We start from the raw sequence: 21,110 nt of genomic DNA, 5'->3' as shown, positions 1-21,110 counted from the left end.
CTCCCATCCCCCCACCCAGCCCGACTGCCCTGCCTGTCATTTACCTTCAGTCACTCCGCAGCTGCTCCCGCTGGCTTTTCCTTCCTCCTCACAGTTCCTGGGATTGGGGGGAGGATGGGGGGGAAATGGGAAGGGGCAGAGGGCCCCTTTCCCGCCTTGAGCCCCCTTCCCGCCGCGCTGAGGAGGAAGGGAGGCGGCCCAGGCCGGCGCGCCCGCTTGGGAGCCCACTTGGGAGGAGGTTGCCGTTGACCACTCGTTTACATCGGTTTAAGCCACCTTTCTAGACTGGAAGGCTGCTTTGTAAATTTCCTTAGTAGCACGTGCCTGTCATACTCCCAACTGTCACAGTGAGGGGTCTGAAGTTTTCGGGTTTGAAAGACATGCTTGCTGAATTAGCTCGTAGTTGAATGTGTTGTACTTCTGGTTCTTCGGTGTGGTAATTTTTAGGATGCCTTTGACCATAAGACTGGATTCTCAGCGTGTCTTTCCTGTCTTGCTTGCCACAGCTACGTCACTAGAAATGCCCTGTTTAGGTCAGTTATACTGGTGTGATGCTGTTCTTGCTGTCCGTGAATCTGCTTTTGCCTGCTGTCAGTGTCAAGGTACTAGGTAGTTCCTTGGACTGATCTCTTGTCACTGTTGCCATGTTGTAATTTATAGCATGAACCAACGCAGTTTACTTGGATTGGGAGCTAGTTCATTTCACTAGTATAAACGACATGTTTTCATCTGTATGCACTGAGGCTGCAGGATCCTTTTACCACCTACTGATACAGTTGCAGTACACCTTCAGGATACATAGATGGGACTGCTTTTAGGTGAGGAAGACTTTGTTCATTCATACTTGGAGCAGGACATGAATTATAGGAATATACCGCTTTTCTTTCTAAGGATATTCTATGTAATGATAAATATAAAAATTGTATCCATTTTATAAAGAAGTTTTTGCAGCCTGTGTATCTTAAGGGGAATCACACTTTTGTATCTTGTGTGTGCGTGTGTTTGGTAGGGAACACTTGCACTTTCATCAGGGATTGGCGTCCTTGTGAAGAAAGCTCTTCCTCCTTAAGAGATAAGTATTTAATTAATTGAGTGTAATTTGTGAAGTTATTTAATTGCATAAATACAGGATTTGCATTGAATAGTCCAGTTGTTCTTCATATTCCCTTTTATAAACAGTGGATTTTGCATAGCATGGGTCAGAAGATGTAGACAGCTCCCATGCTGGCAGTCTCCTAAATGTCCAGGCACTTGCTAACATAATTAGTGGTTTGTATGGAAACAGAAAACACTTCTTCCAGTGAACCCAGGATCCCTTCTGAAGTACCTTTTCCTTGTCTTTTAAATATTTAGTAATTTCCTGACCTTAACAAGTTTTGTGCATGAACATCAAGTTCTTCAACCTTAGGAAAAGCAATTTTTGAAAATACTTTTCAGATGTTTTTGGAGTTGTAGTATCTGAAAAACTGGAAAACTCTATTCCTATGTTAAATCTTCAGTAATGTCCTAGCCCTTAAATCACTGATTTCTGGAGGCTGAGTGGGTAGGCCAGGAAAGACCATGCAAAACATGCCATGATACAATAAAATTTCCATTGATACCAGGTATTAGGCATTGATGGAGACAAACCACCCAGCTAGGTGGATATGTACAGAGTCATTGATTTTGGAGGCTGGGAAGGGACCTCAGGATTTATCTACTGCAGCCTGAAAGCAGGCTCAGCACTGAATTCAGAGCTGATTGCTCAGGGCTTTGTCCAGTTGAGTCTTGAAAATCTGCAATGGCAGAGATTTCATAGCTTCTCTGGACAGCCCAGTCCAATGCTTAATTATCTTTGTAGGAAATTTTTTCCTTATATCCACTTGGAACTTTTCCTGTTTCAATCTATGCCTGTTGTTTCTTGCCTTCCCACTATGTGCCTCAGCAAAGAGCTCAGCTGTCTTCTCTGTAGCTTCTCTTAGGTACTGGCCCACTGCTATTAGGTCTTCCTCTCTTCTCCAGGTTAAACAAGCCCAATTCCTTCAGCCATTCCTCTCGGGTCATTTGCCCCATCTCTGTTCCTTTCCATGGGACTCACTTAAGTTTACTTATTTCTTGTACTGAGGGGCCCAAAACTGGGCATTGTATTCCAAATGTGATATAATGAGAGCTGAGTAAAGGGGAGTAGTCACATTCTTTGACCAACTGACTGACCTTCTATTGATGCAGCCCACTATGCTGGTGACTGTAGTACTGTACTTGGTCTCCTTTGTGACCTTTTTGGGTGTGTGTGGAAATGCTTCATAAATGTCTTACAGAATGCTGTTTATGTGTTTCTTAAAGAACACTGTTACTTTTTTTCTTCCATCTTCCCCACTAACAGTTAAATAATGGACTGTATAAAATATTTAATTTTATTTTCATCAGGGACTGAGAAAAATTCTTTTTGTATAAATTCCCAATGGAAGTTACTATAAACTGGTATAGCCTGGTGTCTTTCATAACGGTCACCAGGCAGTCTTCTAGATCTTTTGCTTTGGGCTTGGATTTAAGTTTGCCTTGTCCAGAAGCTGCAGCCCAGACACACCATTATTCGCCAAATATGAAGGTACAGCTTATGAATAAACATGAGTAAGGGAAAGCGTGGTGTTCTTAGACACAGGTCTAATTAGAAGCTTTTGAAGAGAGGAAAAGGCAGAGGATACATGGAGGAATTTCTTTTACCCTACAGATTCTGGCTGATTTGTTACATTATTGCTGATAGTTAGCTCTTCTCAATAAATGCAATTCCTTTCAAAAAGAAGTGGTAGGGTAGTGCTGGATTTCAAACGCAGTGCTACCATTAAGGCACTCTTTACATCTCCAGGCTTTATATTCAAGTTTACTTTCAAGGTTTATAGATTTGGGCACAACTGATTTGTGCCAAAGCAGTTCTCTGTAATGAGCTGTAACTATTGTGTAATATAACCATCACATGCTTGTCATTGAATGTTTTGTTTCAAGCTGCTTGAAGAAAGGTCACAGATACACTTTGGAAACAAGTGACACTCCTCAACTTGAAAAGTTTTGTTGTGTTTCTGTCCATAAGGATTTAAATCTCATTTTTTTTAAGTTGCAATGTAGAAAGTTACAAGTTTTGCTTGTTGTTTACATGTACCACTGCCTTAGATACTTACAAAGAAAAATCAAAATAGCAAAATTGGAAAGAATTACAACTTCGCAGCAGATTTTTTAGGAAACTTGAAGATTTTACTTCTTCCTTTTAATTTTATTAGCATTCCCACTACTTTCTCCTGTCATCTGTTTTTTTGCTTAATTTACTATTATCGTTGCTCATTGTTATATGAATATGTAACCATGGTAACTGCAATAGTTTTGCATTCCATCTAATAGAATACACTTGTTCAAACTGTTCACTACATCTGATAATGTAAAGCCAATCCTCTGACCTGAGTTTGCCTTTAGTTACCAGGGTATGTGCAGATATGTTACAAATCTGGCTTGTAGAAAGAGACAGTACAATCGATGATCTGAAAATATAGCTTGTGAGAATTTTGACTGCTCTGACATACTGTTTGATAAACAAATTCTTTCTTGTGCAAGCAATTTAAAAGCAGAAGAGACAGTGGTGGCTACAAGTGAGCTTGTATTTTAAGTATTTTAAGTATTTATTGCCTTATGGCTGTTTTGATCATATTTTCTATGTCAAGCTATGATTTGGTAAAATCTCATAATTTTAAGCTTTTTTAATATGTGTTGTATAGAACATGCTAGTTTTAAATAACTGTTTTTAGTATCCCGTGCATTCTGTCTCCTTGAACAATTGAATGCAGTGAACACTGGAAGCATACTTTGTATCAACCATCAGTATTATTTCTGATTTTGGTCTTTTTTTCTCCTTTCCTCCATAATACATCTTTTGGATTCATTTGCGTTTATCTCCCAAACAAATAAAATGAAACGAAGGCTGGTAAATTAGAACATGTGGGTTTCATGAGTGATTCTACATTTCTGCTAAACAGCCCTTATAGTTGGGGTTTTTTTTTAATATCTAGGAAATGCTTGATTATTTGATAAGCATGCTGTAAATACTGAGGCATTTGTACCTCATGACTCAGGAGCATAGCTTAAAAAATGTGTGATGTGTTGAACTACAACTATGAAATTAGTAGCTGACTAAACATTTACACTGTGATGTGCTGCTCAAATCGGGTACATCATGACACGATGACGAAGTGATTCTGTTGTGGTTTTAATTCAGGTGTAATTAAGAAACAATGTTAGCACTTTTTGGCCTATGGGAGAGAAATTTGCTTTTTCTCTTCCTTCTTGTTATGTATCGACATTATAGATGCTACAGACATTTGTAGTCCCACCAGCATCACCAAAGATTAAGAAGTTGATCCAAACCCTATTGGAATCAATTTGAAGTGAAGTTTAATGAGGTCTTAAATTGATAGACTGAGTTATCCTGTTCACTAAAGTAATTTGGCATGCAGTCCAGAATTTACTTCTGTTATCAAGAACTTTGGATATTGTGCTGATGTGATTCAGTTTGCTCCTAACTCACTTTTAAAGCAGTATGTAATTGCAGAAGACATACTGAATCTTACTTCATGCAAAACACTGCAATAGGCTAGTTACATATGTCCATCTGAACACTTCCAGAAATTTTTGGCTTTCCTGCCACAGTCTTATATGATTGTTCAACAAAATATTTGTAGTCTGATTTCAAGTTATTCCACTATTTTCAGTTTTGGAATTCAGATTACAAAGCAGTTTGCTCTCTACCTAAAATAAAATATGAAATCGTCTTTACTGTCTCTGTAAAAATTCCTTGGGGCAACCATTTAAACCACTGTTACATAATTATGTTTGTTGTCTCTTCTAGGATGAAAGAAAGCAGTCAGGATGGGAGTTCATAGATTTATTTTTTTTTCTGGTCCTCCACACTGTTGAGGTCAATGGGATAAGATTCTATGTAACAAAACTTACTGGGAGTATTCTCTTCTGTCTATTATTCAGTCAGTCATCTTGATTGGAACATAAGCATTGACTATAATTGTTTAAGCAAAAAGAAAGAAAAATAATAGGGGCCATGTATAAATCTGTCAAAATGTATTTTTATTTTTGAACAAATATTTCAATCAACTGCATTCATAGAGTTGGTGTTATGTCCAAGACATACTATAAAATACTGAAGTAGTTTGGGGTTTTTTTTTTTTCAGTTGTGTGTTATGATGTTTATGATCTGTCAGTCCAGGTTTCATTGGGTGAAATCCTACCTGTCTTATTGCCATGTCTGTTTTCAGTAATAAGATAAAAAACAGTGAAACCAGGATTTTGACTCATTGACTTGGGTGGTAATTTGCTGGCCTCTTAGTAGGTCACTTTATATACATTGTTCTTGGTCCAAGGCAATATCACTTGGTAATGATTAATGCGGATTTAATTTGGAGAATGTTTACTCACTTGAGTCATCTAAGTAAAAATTCACTGGCTCAGACCATACATCATTACGGTAGTACTTGAGCGTAGTTGCGTAGAGCTCTGCAGGATCTTTTTACCACAGTGATGATAGTACAGTATATTGTGAAAGTAATTGTAATGTGTAATATATAATTACATGTAATGTGTAATTATTTCATAATAGAGAATTGTAGGAAGTATTGCAAAGGTAATTAAAATGTTGTTCACTTTTATATTTTTAAATTCCCCGTTATCACCTTTCTTTGACTTATAAACTAAGAAAACTTAATTGTTCTCTAACATAGTATTAAAATGTACTTTATTCTTCATTTTGTTTTGTTTCCAGGTGGAGGCGTAGCTGTTGGAACACTTCTTCTTATTGGTTAGTATAGAATATATAGATACTTAAAGCTCTAATATGATATATTTTGCTAATATTCATGTATTTATCAAATAACCTGTCTTTTCATTGTTTTTTAAACTCAGACTTTAAGGAAGTATAACTTTTAGGCCCTTTCACTTTGAGTAGCCTTCAGAGTGTGGACTATTGTCTATTTCAAGAATTACTGGAGGTGGATCAAAACCTTATTTTTAGACAGGTTTGAGTCCCCAAGAAGAATACCACAGAATTCTGTTTGAAAGCAGGGCATTTAGCAAATTTCAGGGCTTTTTAAGAAAATTTTCAAATTATTTTAGATTTATCAAACTGATTTCTTTTAAGATTCAGACTGCTTATCATCACAATGATGTTTCTTTTTAAATTTGGCTTTATGAGGAAGGCGTAAAATATAGACTCTTAATCTTTTGGTAGCCAAAATCAACTAAGAGAAAGCTGATGGAAGCCTGCTGCTGTCAGGATGTGGATGAGGCATGCTGAGATGATTAAATAGTTACAGCAGAATTCCCTTTGCAGACTACATTGAAACTGGCTGGTACCATGTCTCCGTTGCAGCTGAGATGCCCAGCTTTCCTCTCTATTTCAAGTGTAGCAAAGGGGAAGAGAACTATTGTACACATGCATCTTCTCTTCATACCCTTCAGGGTATGTACTGAACTTGGAGCCAAGAAACATTTCCCAGACATCTCAGTTTAAGCATGGCAGCCAAAATCTCAATTGTGAGGGAAGAGTAACTTCTTTTAAGTTAGTCTTGTAAGTGCTTACAGTTTTAGCACATAAGTAAAATTACGTATGTGTTATAAAAAATAACACATAAATTGTTATTGCAGAAGAGAGACTGAAGGAGATACAATCTGATTTGTCACATCAGTTCATCAATCTTGAGCTTCTAAGAATAAAAAACTAGTTCAAAATTATGCAAGGGCTGAATGGTGATAGAAATGTGACTCTTTTTCCTATTTTAATTGTTTATCAGATTAGTGGTTCTTATGAGAAACTTTCAAGCTTGTTACTTTCCTAGCAAAAAGAACTGATACTACAGGAAAAGAATGAAATGTTTTTAGAGAAACACCCGTAATTATGTGGAAAACATCTCTATCTGTAATCTGGGTTCACATCTTAAATAGTATAACAATTTGAATGCTACTTTTTGATACCAAGTTGCTGGAACAGAGAACTAGAAACCTAGGGACAACAGGTCTAGCTCTTAGCTTTCCAGTCACTGCAATTTCTCTAACTGTTGGAGTCTAGAAGGTTGTGTGATTGTTTTCTCCCACTGAATAAGAGGTAAACTATGTCAGTTTCCTTATTTGTAGGAGTTATGAAAACATGTATCACATTGAAAAGCTACTTCAAGTACAACAAGCAATGTCTGAGTGCCTACATATTAAGTGTTAAAAAACCTGCTTTAAAGCCTTAAAATTAATCCATTTTTCTAAGTTAAAACAGTGGGTTACAGGAAGATAACGGTCAATATATTTGAAACTGGGAGATAAAATCTGGAAGATAAAAGTAAAAAAGGCATTATTACAGATTAAAAAACCAGTTCTTATTGCAAAAGATTGAAACTGTAGTAAGGCACCATTTTGGCTAAATCCTGAGCTTTTGAATGCCTCACAGATTCTTAAGGATCAGTGCAAAGTTGTAAAATGGGAGTGTAGAGACGACATCTGAAAAACTCAGGTACAAGGTAAGATACAACTAGCAAGAATTATCAAGAGTAATATAGATTTTTCTTAAGTACCTCAGTAGTTGAGAAGCCCAAGAGAAGGGCTGGCTGGTTACTTCACAAAGTGGAAAAGTTAATCATAGCTCATGTTGTGAAAGGGGAAAATTTAAGAATTTTTGTGTGAACTTTCCCCCAGAAGGAGCGCTGAAATCTCATGACTGTTGTAATTGAGAACAGTGACTAGATTTCAGCTTTGCCTGGGAAAAAAAGCAGACTAGTATATGCCTGGGTGATTTGGGTGATTTCAAATAGATTGTGCCTGCAGAGTATTTTAAGAGCTTGCTGATGAAGTGTTAGGGCTACTACTGTTTATGGCAAATGCTAGGAGACTGTGAAGGAAAGAACTGGAATATTAGAAAATACAAATACAGTTTCTGTTGAATACTGTTGGAGGAGTCACTGTATTGCGGGCATTGAACTATAGTTCAAAAGAAAACAAGGAATGTGGTGGGTGACCTTGGCTGGGCACCGAGCTGCTCTGTCACTCCTCCTCAGCTGGACAGGGGAGAGAAAATATCACAAAAGGCTTGTGAATCGAAATAAGGACAGGGAGAGATCACTCAGCAATTACTGTCACAAGCAAAACAGACTCAGCTCAGGGAAATTAATTTAATTTATTGCCAATCAAATCAGACGGGATAATAAAAAATAAAACCAAAACTTAAAACACCTTCCCCCCACCCCTCCCTTCTTCCCCGGCACAACTTCACTCCCAATTTCTCTCCCTTCTTCCCCCTGAGCAATGCAGGGGTACACGGAATGGGGCTGCAGTCAGTCCATCATGCTCTGTCTCTGCTGCTCCTTCCTCCTCAGGGGGAAGGCTCCTCACACTCTTCCCCAGCTCCAGCGTGGGGTCCCTCCCATGGGAGACAGTCCTCCATGAACTTCTCTAATGTGGGTCCTTCTCATGGGCTGCTTCATTAATTGCTCCAGCATGCGTCCCTTCTGCAGGGTGCAGAAATCTTAGAAAATCTTGACTTTTACATAAAGCGTGTAAATTGGTGTATGTTGTGGTGCAAACTAATTAATTTGAATAGCTGTCTGCCAGAAAAAATAACTGACATTACCTAATTCCATATAGGCCACCATTTGTGTAATGACTACCATTTAAGTTCAGACTTTTTGAGAAAACTGAATTGATACAGCAGTTCACTGTTGCTGAAAGAAGTTGTCAAAAGCCTTCTCCCCATTCTTGGCTGTGCAGTCTTGTCCCTTGAGCTGGCACTAGTGCTTTTCAACTCTCAGCTCTCCCAAGTTGATGGAAAACTCACCCAGTTAGGGTGAAGACTTTTCTGTCTGTTTAGTGACCTGATTCATCTCACTGACATGTGAGAGGAGGACTGAACAGTAAGGACTGGGAGAGAAAGTAGATGGCCTTTTTCAAGGCAGAAAGTGCCAGTTAAGCTTAATTTCTGTGAATTCAGGAAGAATGATAGATGTTTTATCTCTTACTTTTCTCACTCACTTTGAGAAGTACTGCAGTCTTCTCAAATTCAGGACTGAAACCATCAGGACAAATGAAGAAGAAACAAAAATGTTAGAACCTATCATATTTTACACAGATCAGAGATTAGGAAACTAGATTAATTTTGTTTTGTCTTCCCATTCATTGCCCCTTCTAGTAGATGGACTGGTGGCATCAAAGAAACCTACTAGCTGGAAAATTGTCATTAAACAAAAGAAAGTTGTCCTTCAGACTGTATGCAATTAGGAGGTGGAATACTTCACCATAGAGTGTTGTGGATGTAAAATAAACCCCATAGTCTCACTGGAGACTGGGCAGCTTGATTAAAGAGAAATCCATTTGCAGTACTAGAGTAGTGGATACCACATTGGCTAAGGAATTCCTTGAGCTACAAGTGGTGGAAGGCTGAGCGAATGCTTGGGTAAAGCATCACGTTTGCTTGTTCAGTTCTTATTACCTCTTCCTAAACATCTGCTTTTGGCTACTGTTAAGCATATGGTTAGCTATCCATTTGACCTGACCTTAATGGCACCAGATGAAGCGAGTACAAAGGCACTGAGCTTTGTGTTCTGATGAAAGATATGGCAAGACTCAATGATTTGAAAATTATAGGATTTTTACCTGAATTTTTATTTCCCCTCTCCTGAGTGTATAGCTGGCAATAATCAGTGGTGGGTTTTCATGTACTTATCCCCTATGTTCATTGTTTATTTGTGATCTGATATTAAACTTAGCTTCACAGAAACACAATGGAGAATCTCTTTTAGATTTGAAACCTAGTATTTTTTCCCAAATATGACTTACTATATATTATTTTGAAACATATAATTATATACAAAAAGTCTTAAAGTAAGAACTGTATTCATGACTCATTAATCTAAACATTTTTAGACTAATTTCTAAAGTTGGTGCAGGTAGAATTGTAACTGCATTGTTAGAATATCCTGTCAGTATACAAAAAAATTCTGTCATGAGATTAGTCTAGGCAAGGTTCATATACAGGATTGAAGCTGTCAGTGATAAACCTCCTAGGAAGATCTTTCTGCATTGTACTCCAAGTGTTATAAAAAGGTTAAATTCTTCCCCCTTCAACATTCTCTAAGGCAAGAATAAATTGCATTACTTTTAGCTTACTTCCCTTTGCAAATTAAATGCTCATCTTCATTATTTGACACATTATCTTGGTTAATTTAACCAAATAATAGTAGATTCAGGATATTAAAATATTTATTTTAAGTGTTGTGTTCTAAAAATGTAGTAATGGCACAGGTTAATTGATAAGACTGTAAAATATTGTTTCAAATATAAGTGCATATTTTTTTTAACTTAATTCATAATGAAAAGCATGATTTTCAGTTAAACTTAATTCTATAATATATTCTTCTGGCAGTGGTTTATTTGTATGAGAATTAGAGAATTAGAGTTGAGGCACATGGTAGTCTCATGCAAGATCATAGCTAGCAGAGGAACTTGAAACTTCATGAGTTTTGTTCACGTAGCAAGAATGTTTGGGATTTTAACTACTATAGATCTTACTGTAGTGGGTTTACAAGAAGTGGTAAAGCACTCAGCCTTGCAAGACAGGAAATTTGAACACTATCAAAACAATTTGTTCAGTACGAATGTGAGACCACTTGTTTGTTGTTTCATGTTAAACTGCTCCAGATTAGCTTTCTAGAAGAATCTCCCTTTTCAAAACAAACAAATAGTATAGCTGTTGATTAAGCATCCTCCTTCCCCCCTCACCTCTTGGATGTACTTCAACTCATCGTATGCCTGTTTTGCCAGCTTCAGGAAGAGTTTCCAGGAGGGTGTTGTTTTGTTTTTTAAATATATGCCTTATAACACATTCTACATGGAGAGGTAACAGCACATTCAAATAGGTCTGTCACGGGTACCCTGTAAGAACCTATTCTTACATGCCTTTAAGATGCTCTAGTTTTGACAAGGTCATTGACAGCTAAATGTTTTAAAGATTATCAGTAGGAGGGGTTTTGTTGGTGCTGAGGTCAATTATTAAAAGTTAAAGTTGTCTGGTTAAAAGCAGGTCTATACTTGTATATTCTAAGCCTTGAAGCAGTTTCAACTACTTTAATTAGCTACCATTATTTTTGTTAGACATGCAATTTAACCTGACTCGTAAGAGCTCTCTTCACTTGTCAATATAATTGAATTTATCATCTTTTTAAAGCTGAAAAAGATAATCTTCAGAGAAGTACAAAACAGTGATTTGCTAAATACAATTCTACAAAATACAAGTTACCAGAATTCACCTTCCTGAAGTATGGCCAAATGCCAAATACTGTAACTTATATGTTTGACAACTCCATTTTGGCATGTACTAATTAAATGCAAGTGACACAAAGTATATCCCCTCAAGCCTAGTAAATGTGGACATTAGTAAACTATCTTTTAAATGGAATTTCACATTATTAAAATAATCGCATCTTATGACCTGCAGCAATTCAGAGAGGTGCTTCATAGCTACAGAAAGACACACCTTAGGTCACAGTACCATACTGTAGAACTATCTGGTGAAAAAATGATCAATACTGATAGGCTATGACAGGCTTTTGGCAGCTTTAGGGCAACCTGTCTAGACTTTCTACAGAGGAAAAAAGTAAGCTATCTGCACATTACATTGTTGTGGTCTTATTTTTTCCTCTTACAGCTCTCATCCTTTTAAGCAATTAGACTAAAAATTACCTCCAGAGTTTTTCAAAGACCTTCATGCCATTTAATTTACTGATGTTTAAAAGTTAGCTATTATAAATATGGTCTATACATATTTGTTACTTTGTGGTGGATTTTGTTCCTGACTTTTTATTCCTCTTTAAGTTGTTCTTATTCTCCATCCCTCTCTTGGAACATGAATAGCTCTGTGCAGAGGGAGTGCTTATGGCTAGAGATTTTTTTCTTAAGGCCACATGTTTACATATCAATTTATATAATCAGATGAGATTTTTGTCCTTAATTTTTTATAAAGTGTATATTTACGGTGTCTCACTCATATCTGCTCTCTTTGTTTTCTGTGGCCTAGGTAAACTCCAGTGCCTTAAAATTTTGCATCTAATTCAATGACCCACTGAATTCTCTGAGTAGTAGCTACAGACAGTCCATGCACAAAGGTGTTGGGAATGTCTCTTATGTGTTTGGTAGCCTATACAGTGTAGGGGTGAAAAGAGCCATAAATAGGAATTAGTCTTTACCCTTCATTTTCAATGCAGTTATAAATTGGAATTCATTGCACTGATACTGACAATACTGCTTTTTCTTCATGACTGTTTTAGCCGTGAAAGCATGTTGCTCTGGAAAGAGACTAATGAATAATGATCACAATAAACTACTTTATTTATGTCCTTATCTGTAGGATCAGAAGAGGTTTTGTCCTGGAGACAATATGCATAACTTCTAGGTAAATAATCTCTTTTCCTTGTATAGTTTTACGCTTCACCAGTTACTCACCTACTACTTAGCTGTAGAATGCTTTGTTCAAAAAGAATCAGAAAAAGCTGTGGACTGTTGTATGACTGGACCCAGAAAAGAGTCTGCAGTTGCAAGAGTCTTATTTGTTTATGTGCCTTATTAGCTAAAAGTAAAGTTCACAGTGAAAGCTGCTGATGAGACAGCTCCTTAGAATGGAAACTAAGAATAAAGATTTGGTCCAGGCTTGCCTTAAGTATTTGGCTGACTAAAATGCACTTAAGTGTTAGTTCCTACACATACAGAATGGAGGTAGTTCTTTTGGATGTGGGTGTAATTTGGAAGAATAAAGATACTAGTTGAGAATTTATTCTAGACATCAAAATAGTGAGTTCAAACATCAGAAAACAAATATACTTCAAAGTATTTCATTCCATTTATCTATGAAAGCAGTCAGTGAGCTACTGAAGTACCTGTGCTAAATGATTTGTTTGTTTATTTACAAGAAGAAAGCTGTACTCCTATGGTTTTGAATAGTAACATAACTAGTGAAGCCAGGGTACAATTGATGCTATCAGAAAAGCCCCATATGGGTGCACTTTAGATCTTTTGAATACCACAAAAGTTTAGTGACCTAGAAATGAATCAATAAAAAGCCATCCTCTATCTGACAAATTGAAGAACTGAGGGATTCTTACAGATGCATTGACTTTAACAATTCAAGATACACTGTTTGTAAAGGCTTTCTGAGACACATTTAATCCTTAGAGTACTGTAGCAGACTATGAGGTGTTTTATATTTAGATCACTCTCCAATACTTTATTTCCTATTTTTACTGTAAGTTTACTGTTATGAAAATCAATGTGAGAAGACTAAAGGAAAAGCTAATGCTAAAATGATGTGTCCTTTACACTGAATGTAAATGGTTTTAATTTGCTAAATTGAAAACTCCTTATTGTTTTGCAAAATATGTTTTGGAAGGGTATGGCAGTGTAAGAACCTCTCTAGTCTTTTTATATTACAAACAAATCTATCAAAATTACGAACAACAAAATTAATTATAATCTTGGATAGGTGAGTAAAAGGGTTTATATTCCTGTTCCCTGTTGCTTCACTTCTGTAGTTTAACATTTAAGCATTTCAAATAAAATTTGAGTAAAAATTCTTAACTACTGCAGCCTTATTTCCTCTTAGTTTAGTTAAATAATTATCAACACACAGTATGGTTTCTTGTAGTTATCCGTGGTTTATGGAGTTTCCATGTTACGTTTGGCACAGAACTGAGCAAGTTGTTTACTTTCTAAAGGAATAATATCAAAGATGATGATCCAGAAAGACTCTTTGCATAGTCGCACGCACATACACAATAAAATACTTGGACTAAATGAGATACTGGCTTATACTCCATTAAATGTCAGTTAAGTCCTGTCCATATGAAATACAACTCAGTGTTTCTGTGCCTCAGATGGTAAAGAAGGTGAACTTTAACTTGTAGATAAAAATTAAGAAATTAAGATTTTTGATTGACCAGGAATGATGTAAATGTTACAGCTGAGGATCCGTCCAGAGCACCTGACTCATGTTTTTTTCTCTTTTGTTCAAAGAGAGGGATGTCTATCAAAATTGTCTCCTTCCACTGACTTCTGCTGGAGTGATGTGATTATATGGGAGGCTTGGTGGCTTCTTTCAGGTAGCATAGACAATTTAAAAAAAAAATTAGTAATTAGATATCATGCTGTCACTTTGATTTCTAGAGGGCTTTGGTTCTTAAACTGAAAACTTCATAGATGGAGATTAGCACATGGAAGTCAATATACTGTGAATAATATATTACCCATTATATTGCAGTAAGCATCTAAAGCATAAATAACTAGAGAGCGCCAGTGTTTAGAGGGCAGGGGTGTTGTATCTGAGCGTGGATTGCAGTTATAAGGGAGAATTACTCCCCATATGGGGTTTATTTTCCTTTTGTTGAAGCAGTTTAAGATTAAGCAGGCTCCAAAGGCTGTATTTACAAAATAAGACTGTAACACTTTGTCACAACTTTAGGTAGTGTCAGTTCTACTTTTTGCTTCTGCAAAAAGTTTTATCTGTTTTGAGTTACGTAAGTTTACGTAAAATTCAGTTATATCTGAATTGAGTCTTGTCCCCATCCTAATCCTAGTCTCATACATGGATCTACGTGCTCAGTCACAGCACAATGTATTGAGCTGCGTTGCTAGGAAAATAGTTCTTCTATAACACTGTTAATGGCTTTTTAAGCATGCAAGAGTAAACTATATAAAATATTTAATTAAGAGCTCCAAACTTTTAAGGAAATCGCAGTTTGTAATTCTGTAATGCTTTTGGAAATCAGTCCTGCTGAAATTTTAATAAGGAATCCAGTGCTGTCAACAGCAAGCTTTTGTCAGTACTGTGTTAATATGTTATTGGAAGTACATTAGAAAGTTAATATGGCCTACTAAGCAGGTTAACAGTATCAAAAGTAAATTATATTAACATAGTCTGAGTTCTTAAATCCCTCAAACTCTATAATAAACTGGATATATCAATGGCTAGCACGAGCAGCAGTAGTGCTGTAATTATTATATTCCCTTTGGGTTATTTGGATGTCCAGATTTTTTTATGTAATTTCCTGTCTTAGTGACTGTGTAATGAAGCATTTTTCTCTATCTTGAAATGATGCTTTAGAGTCACTTGTAGTTCATTTCTTAGGTTTAATGAAAGGGAAATCTTTAAATAAGTGTTTCTCCTTAACATCAAAGTAGGTAACGTTAGCGCTATATCTTTAGGGATTATTCTGAGGAAGAAAGAAATGAAAGAAATAAATTTTCCGAATTTAAAGTGTATAAGTTTTACGGGGGGGTGGGGGTGGGGGGGGTGGGGGTGGGGGTGGGGTTGGTATCCCAAATAATACATATAAACGTGAAATAAAAAAGGCAGGAAATAAATTATGTTTTGCCCAGTATCTCGTGGAGGATGGGGAATATCTCTGGGAGAACTGTTCCTTCTCCAGTGGATCTGAAAACTTGTGGTTTGAGTTCCTTCCTCTTGTTAGTCTAAGAACTGAAAGTGTCAGTACTTGTGCATGATATTAGGAGTGCAGCAGTGCAACACGATTTTACTGCAATTTGATTCTTAAGTTTCCCCATTGTTATTAATATTCTTGCTCCTTTTTGGATATACAACTCCTTTCTTTCTTTTCTCCCACTCCACTTCATTGGTTCTCTTTGACTCAAGCTCCAAAGCATACTATTCTGGTACATATCAAAGCTATATTCTCTTTGTTTTCCTTCCTCAGTATTTTTTAGAAGTTAAATTTGAATGACAACTTGCTTATTTTCAGCCTTTGTTATGGTTTTGTGGTTTTTCTTTTAATATTTTTGCATGTGATTTATAATAGGAAAGAAAAAAAACAAAATAAAGAACACTAGAAATGGATTAAGAGTCTTGTTGGTTCTTTATAAAGAAAATCTATCTCTCTGTATTTTTCTGCCACAACATCCCTGTGTATTATCTTCTAGCAAGCAGATTAACAGATGAAAAAGGGAAACCTGACATTGTTGCATTTACTTTTCTCCCAAAGTATTTCAGATATCTTTCTAAATATATGTCAGAAATACGTTATTCCAAAGGGCATGATCTAAAATTTTACTGGAAAATTAACAGGGTAATTATATTGTTAAGAATTTAATTTTTTTTTTGCTGGCATTAATATTGCTATTGTTTATATTTCCTAAAAATAAAGAAAATTAGAGATGGTTCAAATTTTGGTTGTTATTTACTCATTCACTTCCTGTATGGTTTTGAGTTATGATAAATTTTAATTGTATGAAGCTAATTAAGACTTCCTAATTCTGGTAATTCCTGTTACGTAACTTGCAGCAAAGAAGCTGAAGGAAATAATAGCCTTTCTGCAGTCAGTTGGAGTTTGTGGTTTTATTTCAGTAGGTTAGTATTCACCCCTGTTTAACAGATGTTGTCTCACTTAAACTCTAAGTTCATGTGCCTTTTGAATGTGTTTGTGTTTTTGCTTTGGTTAGCTTTCAGAAACAGTGTTGCAAATTGTTTGTTTTTTTCAGTAGATTCATTTGTTTTGTGTATTTTTGTAGTCCTCACAGTTTTGAAAGAAATGTACATGTAAGAATGTCTGTAAGAAATGATACCTTTATGCCAAATATGATTACATTATGAAACGCATCAATTAATAGATATTTTAAGCAAGTTTAATAATATTTTAAGCATTAAGAATATAACTATTAACATAGTTCTCATAAATGAATAAAAAACCCCTCCCATTAAGCCATTATTTTGGTAACCTTAGTCGATAGTTATGGGAAACCTTGTTAGGAAGACAGCACTACTAATGCATCCCATCTATATCTTAGAATCAAATACATGATTGAGAATGATTTCTCTGGCTTCAAAAAGTAGGGATACAATATTGTCAAGCATTATTTTTAAAACCTTGGAATCATATTTTGCCTGTTATCTCTGTTGTACATTATATATTCTATCCCAGCTGAAACCAGGACAATATGTTAGGAGGTAGACCAAAAGAGGGCTTTTACAGTATTGTGAAAATATAGGTGGGTGATTTATCTAACAAAAAAGAAAAAAAATCCAACCATTCTTGTTTTCACAGAGGAAGATAAATACGGTCTATACTCCAGTTTTTTGTTCAAGTATTTTCTCGCAGAGGGAGTTGTCTGTGGACATGACTTGTTTGTTGCTTCTGCTAAAGAGCATCCTGAGAACATCTTAAAGGTAAAGAAAACTTGTAGCTTTTGACAAGTAACACTGTAATCTTTTGATAAATATATACATTTTGAAGTGTACAAATTGTATAGTAAGAAATTAATCTTGGTGATTCATAAGAATGTGTTGGGAAATGCAGGAGTATTTACACTAGCCAGATTTGGGAATTATAATTAGATCAGTATCCTCTGTCTATGAACAATGGAGTAAGATCCTCCCATGGCCAAATCGAGCTAGGAGCCTGCTTATCCTTTATTTTGATGATGGACAAAACCAGACAGACTAGCTGGCTTAGCTGAATGGTTTGAGTAAACCCAACCGTTTACAGTTTCCACCTGCCTATCAGGAAGAGTTGAGCTGGTTGTGGAAACAGTGGAATTTGTGGAAACAGTGTACAATATGTGTAGATACTTATTATAGTCTCCTATAGAAAAGAAAAATGTCATTTAACATCTTTACAGCTTCCTCTACACCTGCTTTTCATTCTAATTGTCTTTTTTATGCCAGGAAATATCGTCAGCTTTGGGTCAGGTCATATAGAAAGGTTCCTTTCAGACATCAGTGAGCTCCTAATCAAACACTGAGTGTTTCCATTATAAGGAAATTGTATAAGGGAAAAAGCCTGATCCACACTACAAAAATGCTGAAGTGTGAGGATAATCTTACAAAATTTCATTAAATATTTTATGTCTTTCTAAGGCTGCTTTTTTCTAATATCACAAGTAACATATAATTTACTGATTACTTCTGCATCAAGTGAAGTCTGGCTATGTCCTTAAGAGTCTTCAGAGACTATTTCTGGACAAAATGATTTCTTTTCTTTTTTCCTGCCTACTGATGGTAGATTCTATGCCTTGTCTATTAAATATTAACTTCAGTATTCAAGGAAAAGTATATTCTTCATGAAATTATATGATTATGGTTATGAAAAATATAATTTTTTTATCATTTTGAATCTAAAGAGGGTTCATTTAGGGGTGAAGTTCTTAACATTTGCTCTTGTGGTTTAGAATACAACCTAAACAAATAAGTTAGAATTTGATTTTGAAGCATGAATTATGTAAGAACATGCTATTTTTTTAATAATATTTGGTTTTAAATAACTGATAATCAAGTCATTGACTCTCTGTCCATATAATAAGTGATCATTGTGGTCGATTTTCTCATCAAAATTAAATTATTCAAATGAATAATTTTATTGCATTGCATTAAAATTTCTTAAAATGGTGTAGCTAACACATTTTATTTTTCGTTCATTCACCTTTGAATCTATTTTTTATAACATGTCATACTTTTCCTAGCTCCTGTTAACTTCCTTTTGCAAGTTAAACATTCTTACATACATCTATCCTTCCTTGTACCAGTTTGAGTTTGTGGTCAGTTAGTTCAGTGTGACTTACTGAGCTCTGTTGTCTGATTTGGAATAAGTTTTCTTTCTTATTTTTCAGGGGTAGACACTAAGTAATAATACTGCATTCCTCTGTTGTAACTCCATAGTGGTGTTACTGTAAGAGATTATAAATGGTTGGACAATATTACCACGGAAGAGTTGAGGAAAACAAGTTTTTATCTTGTTTTCTTCTTTCATTTGTGTGTTTATATACCCAACAGTACTTTTGTCTACCCTTTTCGACTCTTACCTTGACTATTCAACACTTCCTTTGCTTAACAGACAAGGCATGGTAGAGTTGATTTCTCTGATTTGTATTGCTGTCTTGAAATTTCTTCAGTGAAGTAACGCTGTAATGTGTGAGGCATCAATCTAGAAAATTACATACTTTTACACTTGGAAAGCTTAGGCACTTCTTTCTTGAAATGCCAATATGTGTTACCTGAAAAACATTATTGCTTCACCTGGAAAAAGTCAATCTAAGATTGGCATTGGCCACAGTTAGGTCTCCAAGTCACAGAAGTAGAGGAGTTTTCCCTATGACTGCCTCACTTGGTTTTTAATAAAAGAGGACCTTCAGGTGCTTCAAGAAGTCCTCTCCTGTCATAAAAATGAGCTGTTTGGGTTTTGGATGTCTCCACTAAGTCAGGATTTTAATATAACATATCTGACCATTGAATAATACTGCATTTTATTTAATGAGTTTAGTAATTAATTTATTTTCAGTATCTGATTGGACTGTATTTTTTACTAGAAAGGCAACACACATATGGTACATATCTACCTGAGTTATACATTTTATCCTTGGTTTTTATTTTATAAAATTCAAGTATTGATTCAATATATTCTATGGCTAGAATTCTAATTAACTGGTGTTCTACATAAAGGCAGTTCATTAACTGCCTCATGTCCATATTGTGTGGTCAGTCTATTTATATATTCAGCTCTCTGATGAGATGCCATAATTGCCCTATTCTAATTTTGTGATGTGATTGGAAGTTTCTTGAACCTATAACCAAGACAAATATTGCTGGTAGTAGGAAGGGGAAAAGACATTCTTATAGACCATAATTATCTTGAAATTGTGTATAACTAAAAGACAAGCAGAGGATAAAAAGCCCTGATCAGCTGCCTAAGATATATTATATTACCACCCACCAATTTATCCATCATCCTTTGAAAACATATTCATGCCTTTTGTAGTCAAAGCTCCTTCAGGAAATTGGCATTAAGACATAATGCTGAAAAATTATACACCTCTGGTAAAACCTACAGAACTATATACATGCTGTTTTTTATAAAGTATTTTAAACATTTGAGAGCATTTCTGTTCAATCTATATTCTTCAACAAAAGGCAACTTTTTACTCTGAGGGCGTAAATATGGGGAACAGTGTATAATATAAGAAATAGTATGGTATACTTCTGTGATTTATCATAAAATAAAAACAATTGCACTGGTAAATGGAAAACTAATTCAATAATAAAATGACTGAAGGAAATATATCTTACCATTCCATTTTCAGTACCATACCTTATTAAGTTTAGACTACAAATTATGAAAGGCAGTTAGGTGCTCAAGCTTAAACAAACAGAAACTAATAAAGTATGTAGGGTTTATTCTTGTATCTATTTCCTTAAATTCACTGTGTTTAGTGGCTATATTTATTTTTTTTTTATAATTCAGCACTCTGAAGTTAATGCCAGCTATTTTGAAGTTGCGTACAGTGTATTGGAACATTTATTACAGAGGAGAACTTAATTTAAATACTGTTATACTTTTTGCAAGAAACAAGCTAGGGGGTTGAATATTACCTTGAACATCAATATAGCCAAAATTAGAACAGGCTTGCATCCACTTTAAGTTAGGCTGGGTACCAGCCTGACTTCTGGAAGCCATAAAAATACAATAACTAACAGCTTCGTTCTTTATACCCATTCTCCTTGTTGGTGCCAAGATATGGTTCCAGTCTTTAAAAAAAAAATTATAAAACATATCAGTATTTGTGGTGGCTGCATTTCTATACTTCTCACTTTTACTACTTCACATTTGGAACTAAAATTCTAGAATGGCCTAAACTGCCTATGTAAGAATTTCTTTGCCTTTTTTGCTAATTATTTTATCTAGACCTTGGGAGGGAACTGATTCTCACAAGTTTTAATTAGAAAAAAAATGGATTATATTTGCCAGCTAGGACCACATCTTGCCAATAGAGAGTGCTTTCTGTTAAGTTGCTTTTACCATGAAGCCTGTGCAAAGTTTGTCTTGAGAGGAAGACCTACTGGTCATTATACATGCTGGGAAACAGAAACCAGCATCCCCTGAAGCCCAGCAATTTCCCTGTGGGACCCTGACCAATGTAATGTTACCTCAATGACCATGACTGGAAGCCTGAGGTGGAAGAGTGGAGGTCCCGAACTGCTCTCTAGAGCTGCATCTGTTCATCCCCTGTGGAAAAGTTGTACGCACTTCTATGGAATTTCTGTTTTCGAGCTGGAA

The 21,110-nt window shown here is 35.7% G+C and overlaps 1 protein-coding gene across 1 annotated transcript in view; it reads left to right on the top strand.

Moving 5' to 3' along the window:
• ELP4 (elongator acetyltransferase complex subunit 4) overlaps positions 1–21,110 on the top strand; it is a 151,004-nt gene that overhangs the window by 256 nt on the left and 129,638 nt on the right. The window contains exons 2-3 of the mRNA XM_040608840.1: positions 5,795–5,830; positions 17,109–17,230. Of these exons, the coding sequence (XP_040464774.1) occupies positions 5,795–5,830; positions 17,109–17,230 (158 nt within the window). The remainder of the gene's footprint in view (positions 1–5,794; positions 5,831–17,108; positions 17,231–21,110) is intronic.

The sequence above is a fragment of the Falco naumanni genome, chromosome 10 (assembly GCF_017639655.2).
Source record: "Falco naumanni isolate bFalNau1 chromosome 10, bFalNau1.pat, whole genome shotgun sequence".
Lineage (NCBI taxonomy): Eukaryota > Metazoa > Chordata > Aves > Falconiformes > Falconidae > Falco > Falco naumanni.
The sequence above is the reverse complement of the archived record's forward strand: the minus strand, read 5'-3'. Positions and strand labels throughout refer to the sequence as shown.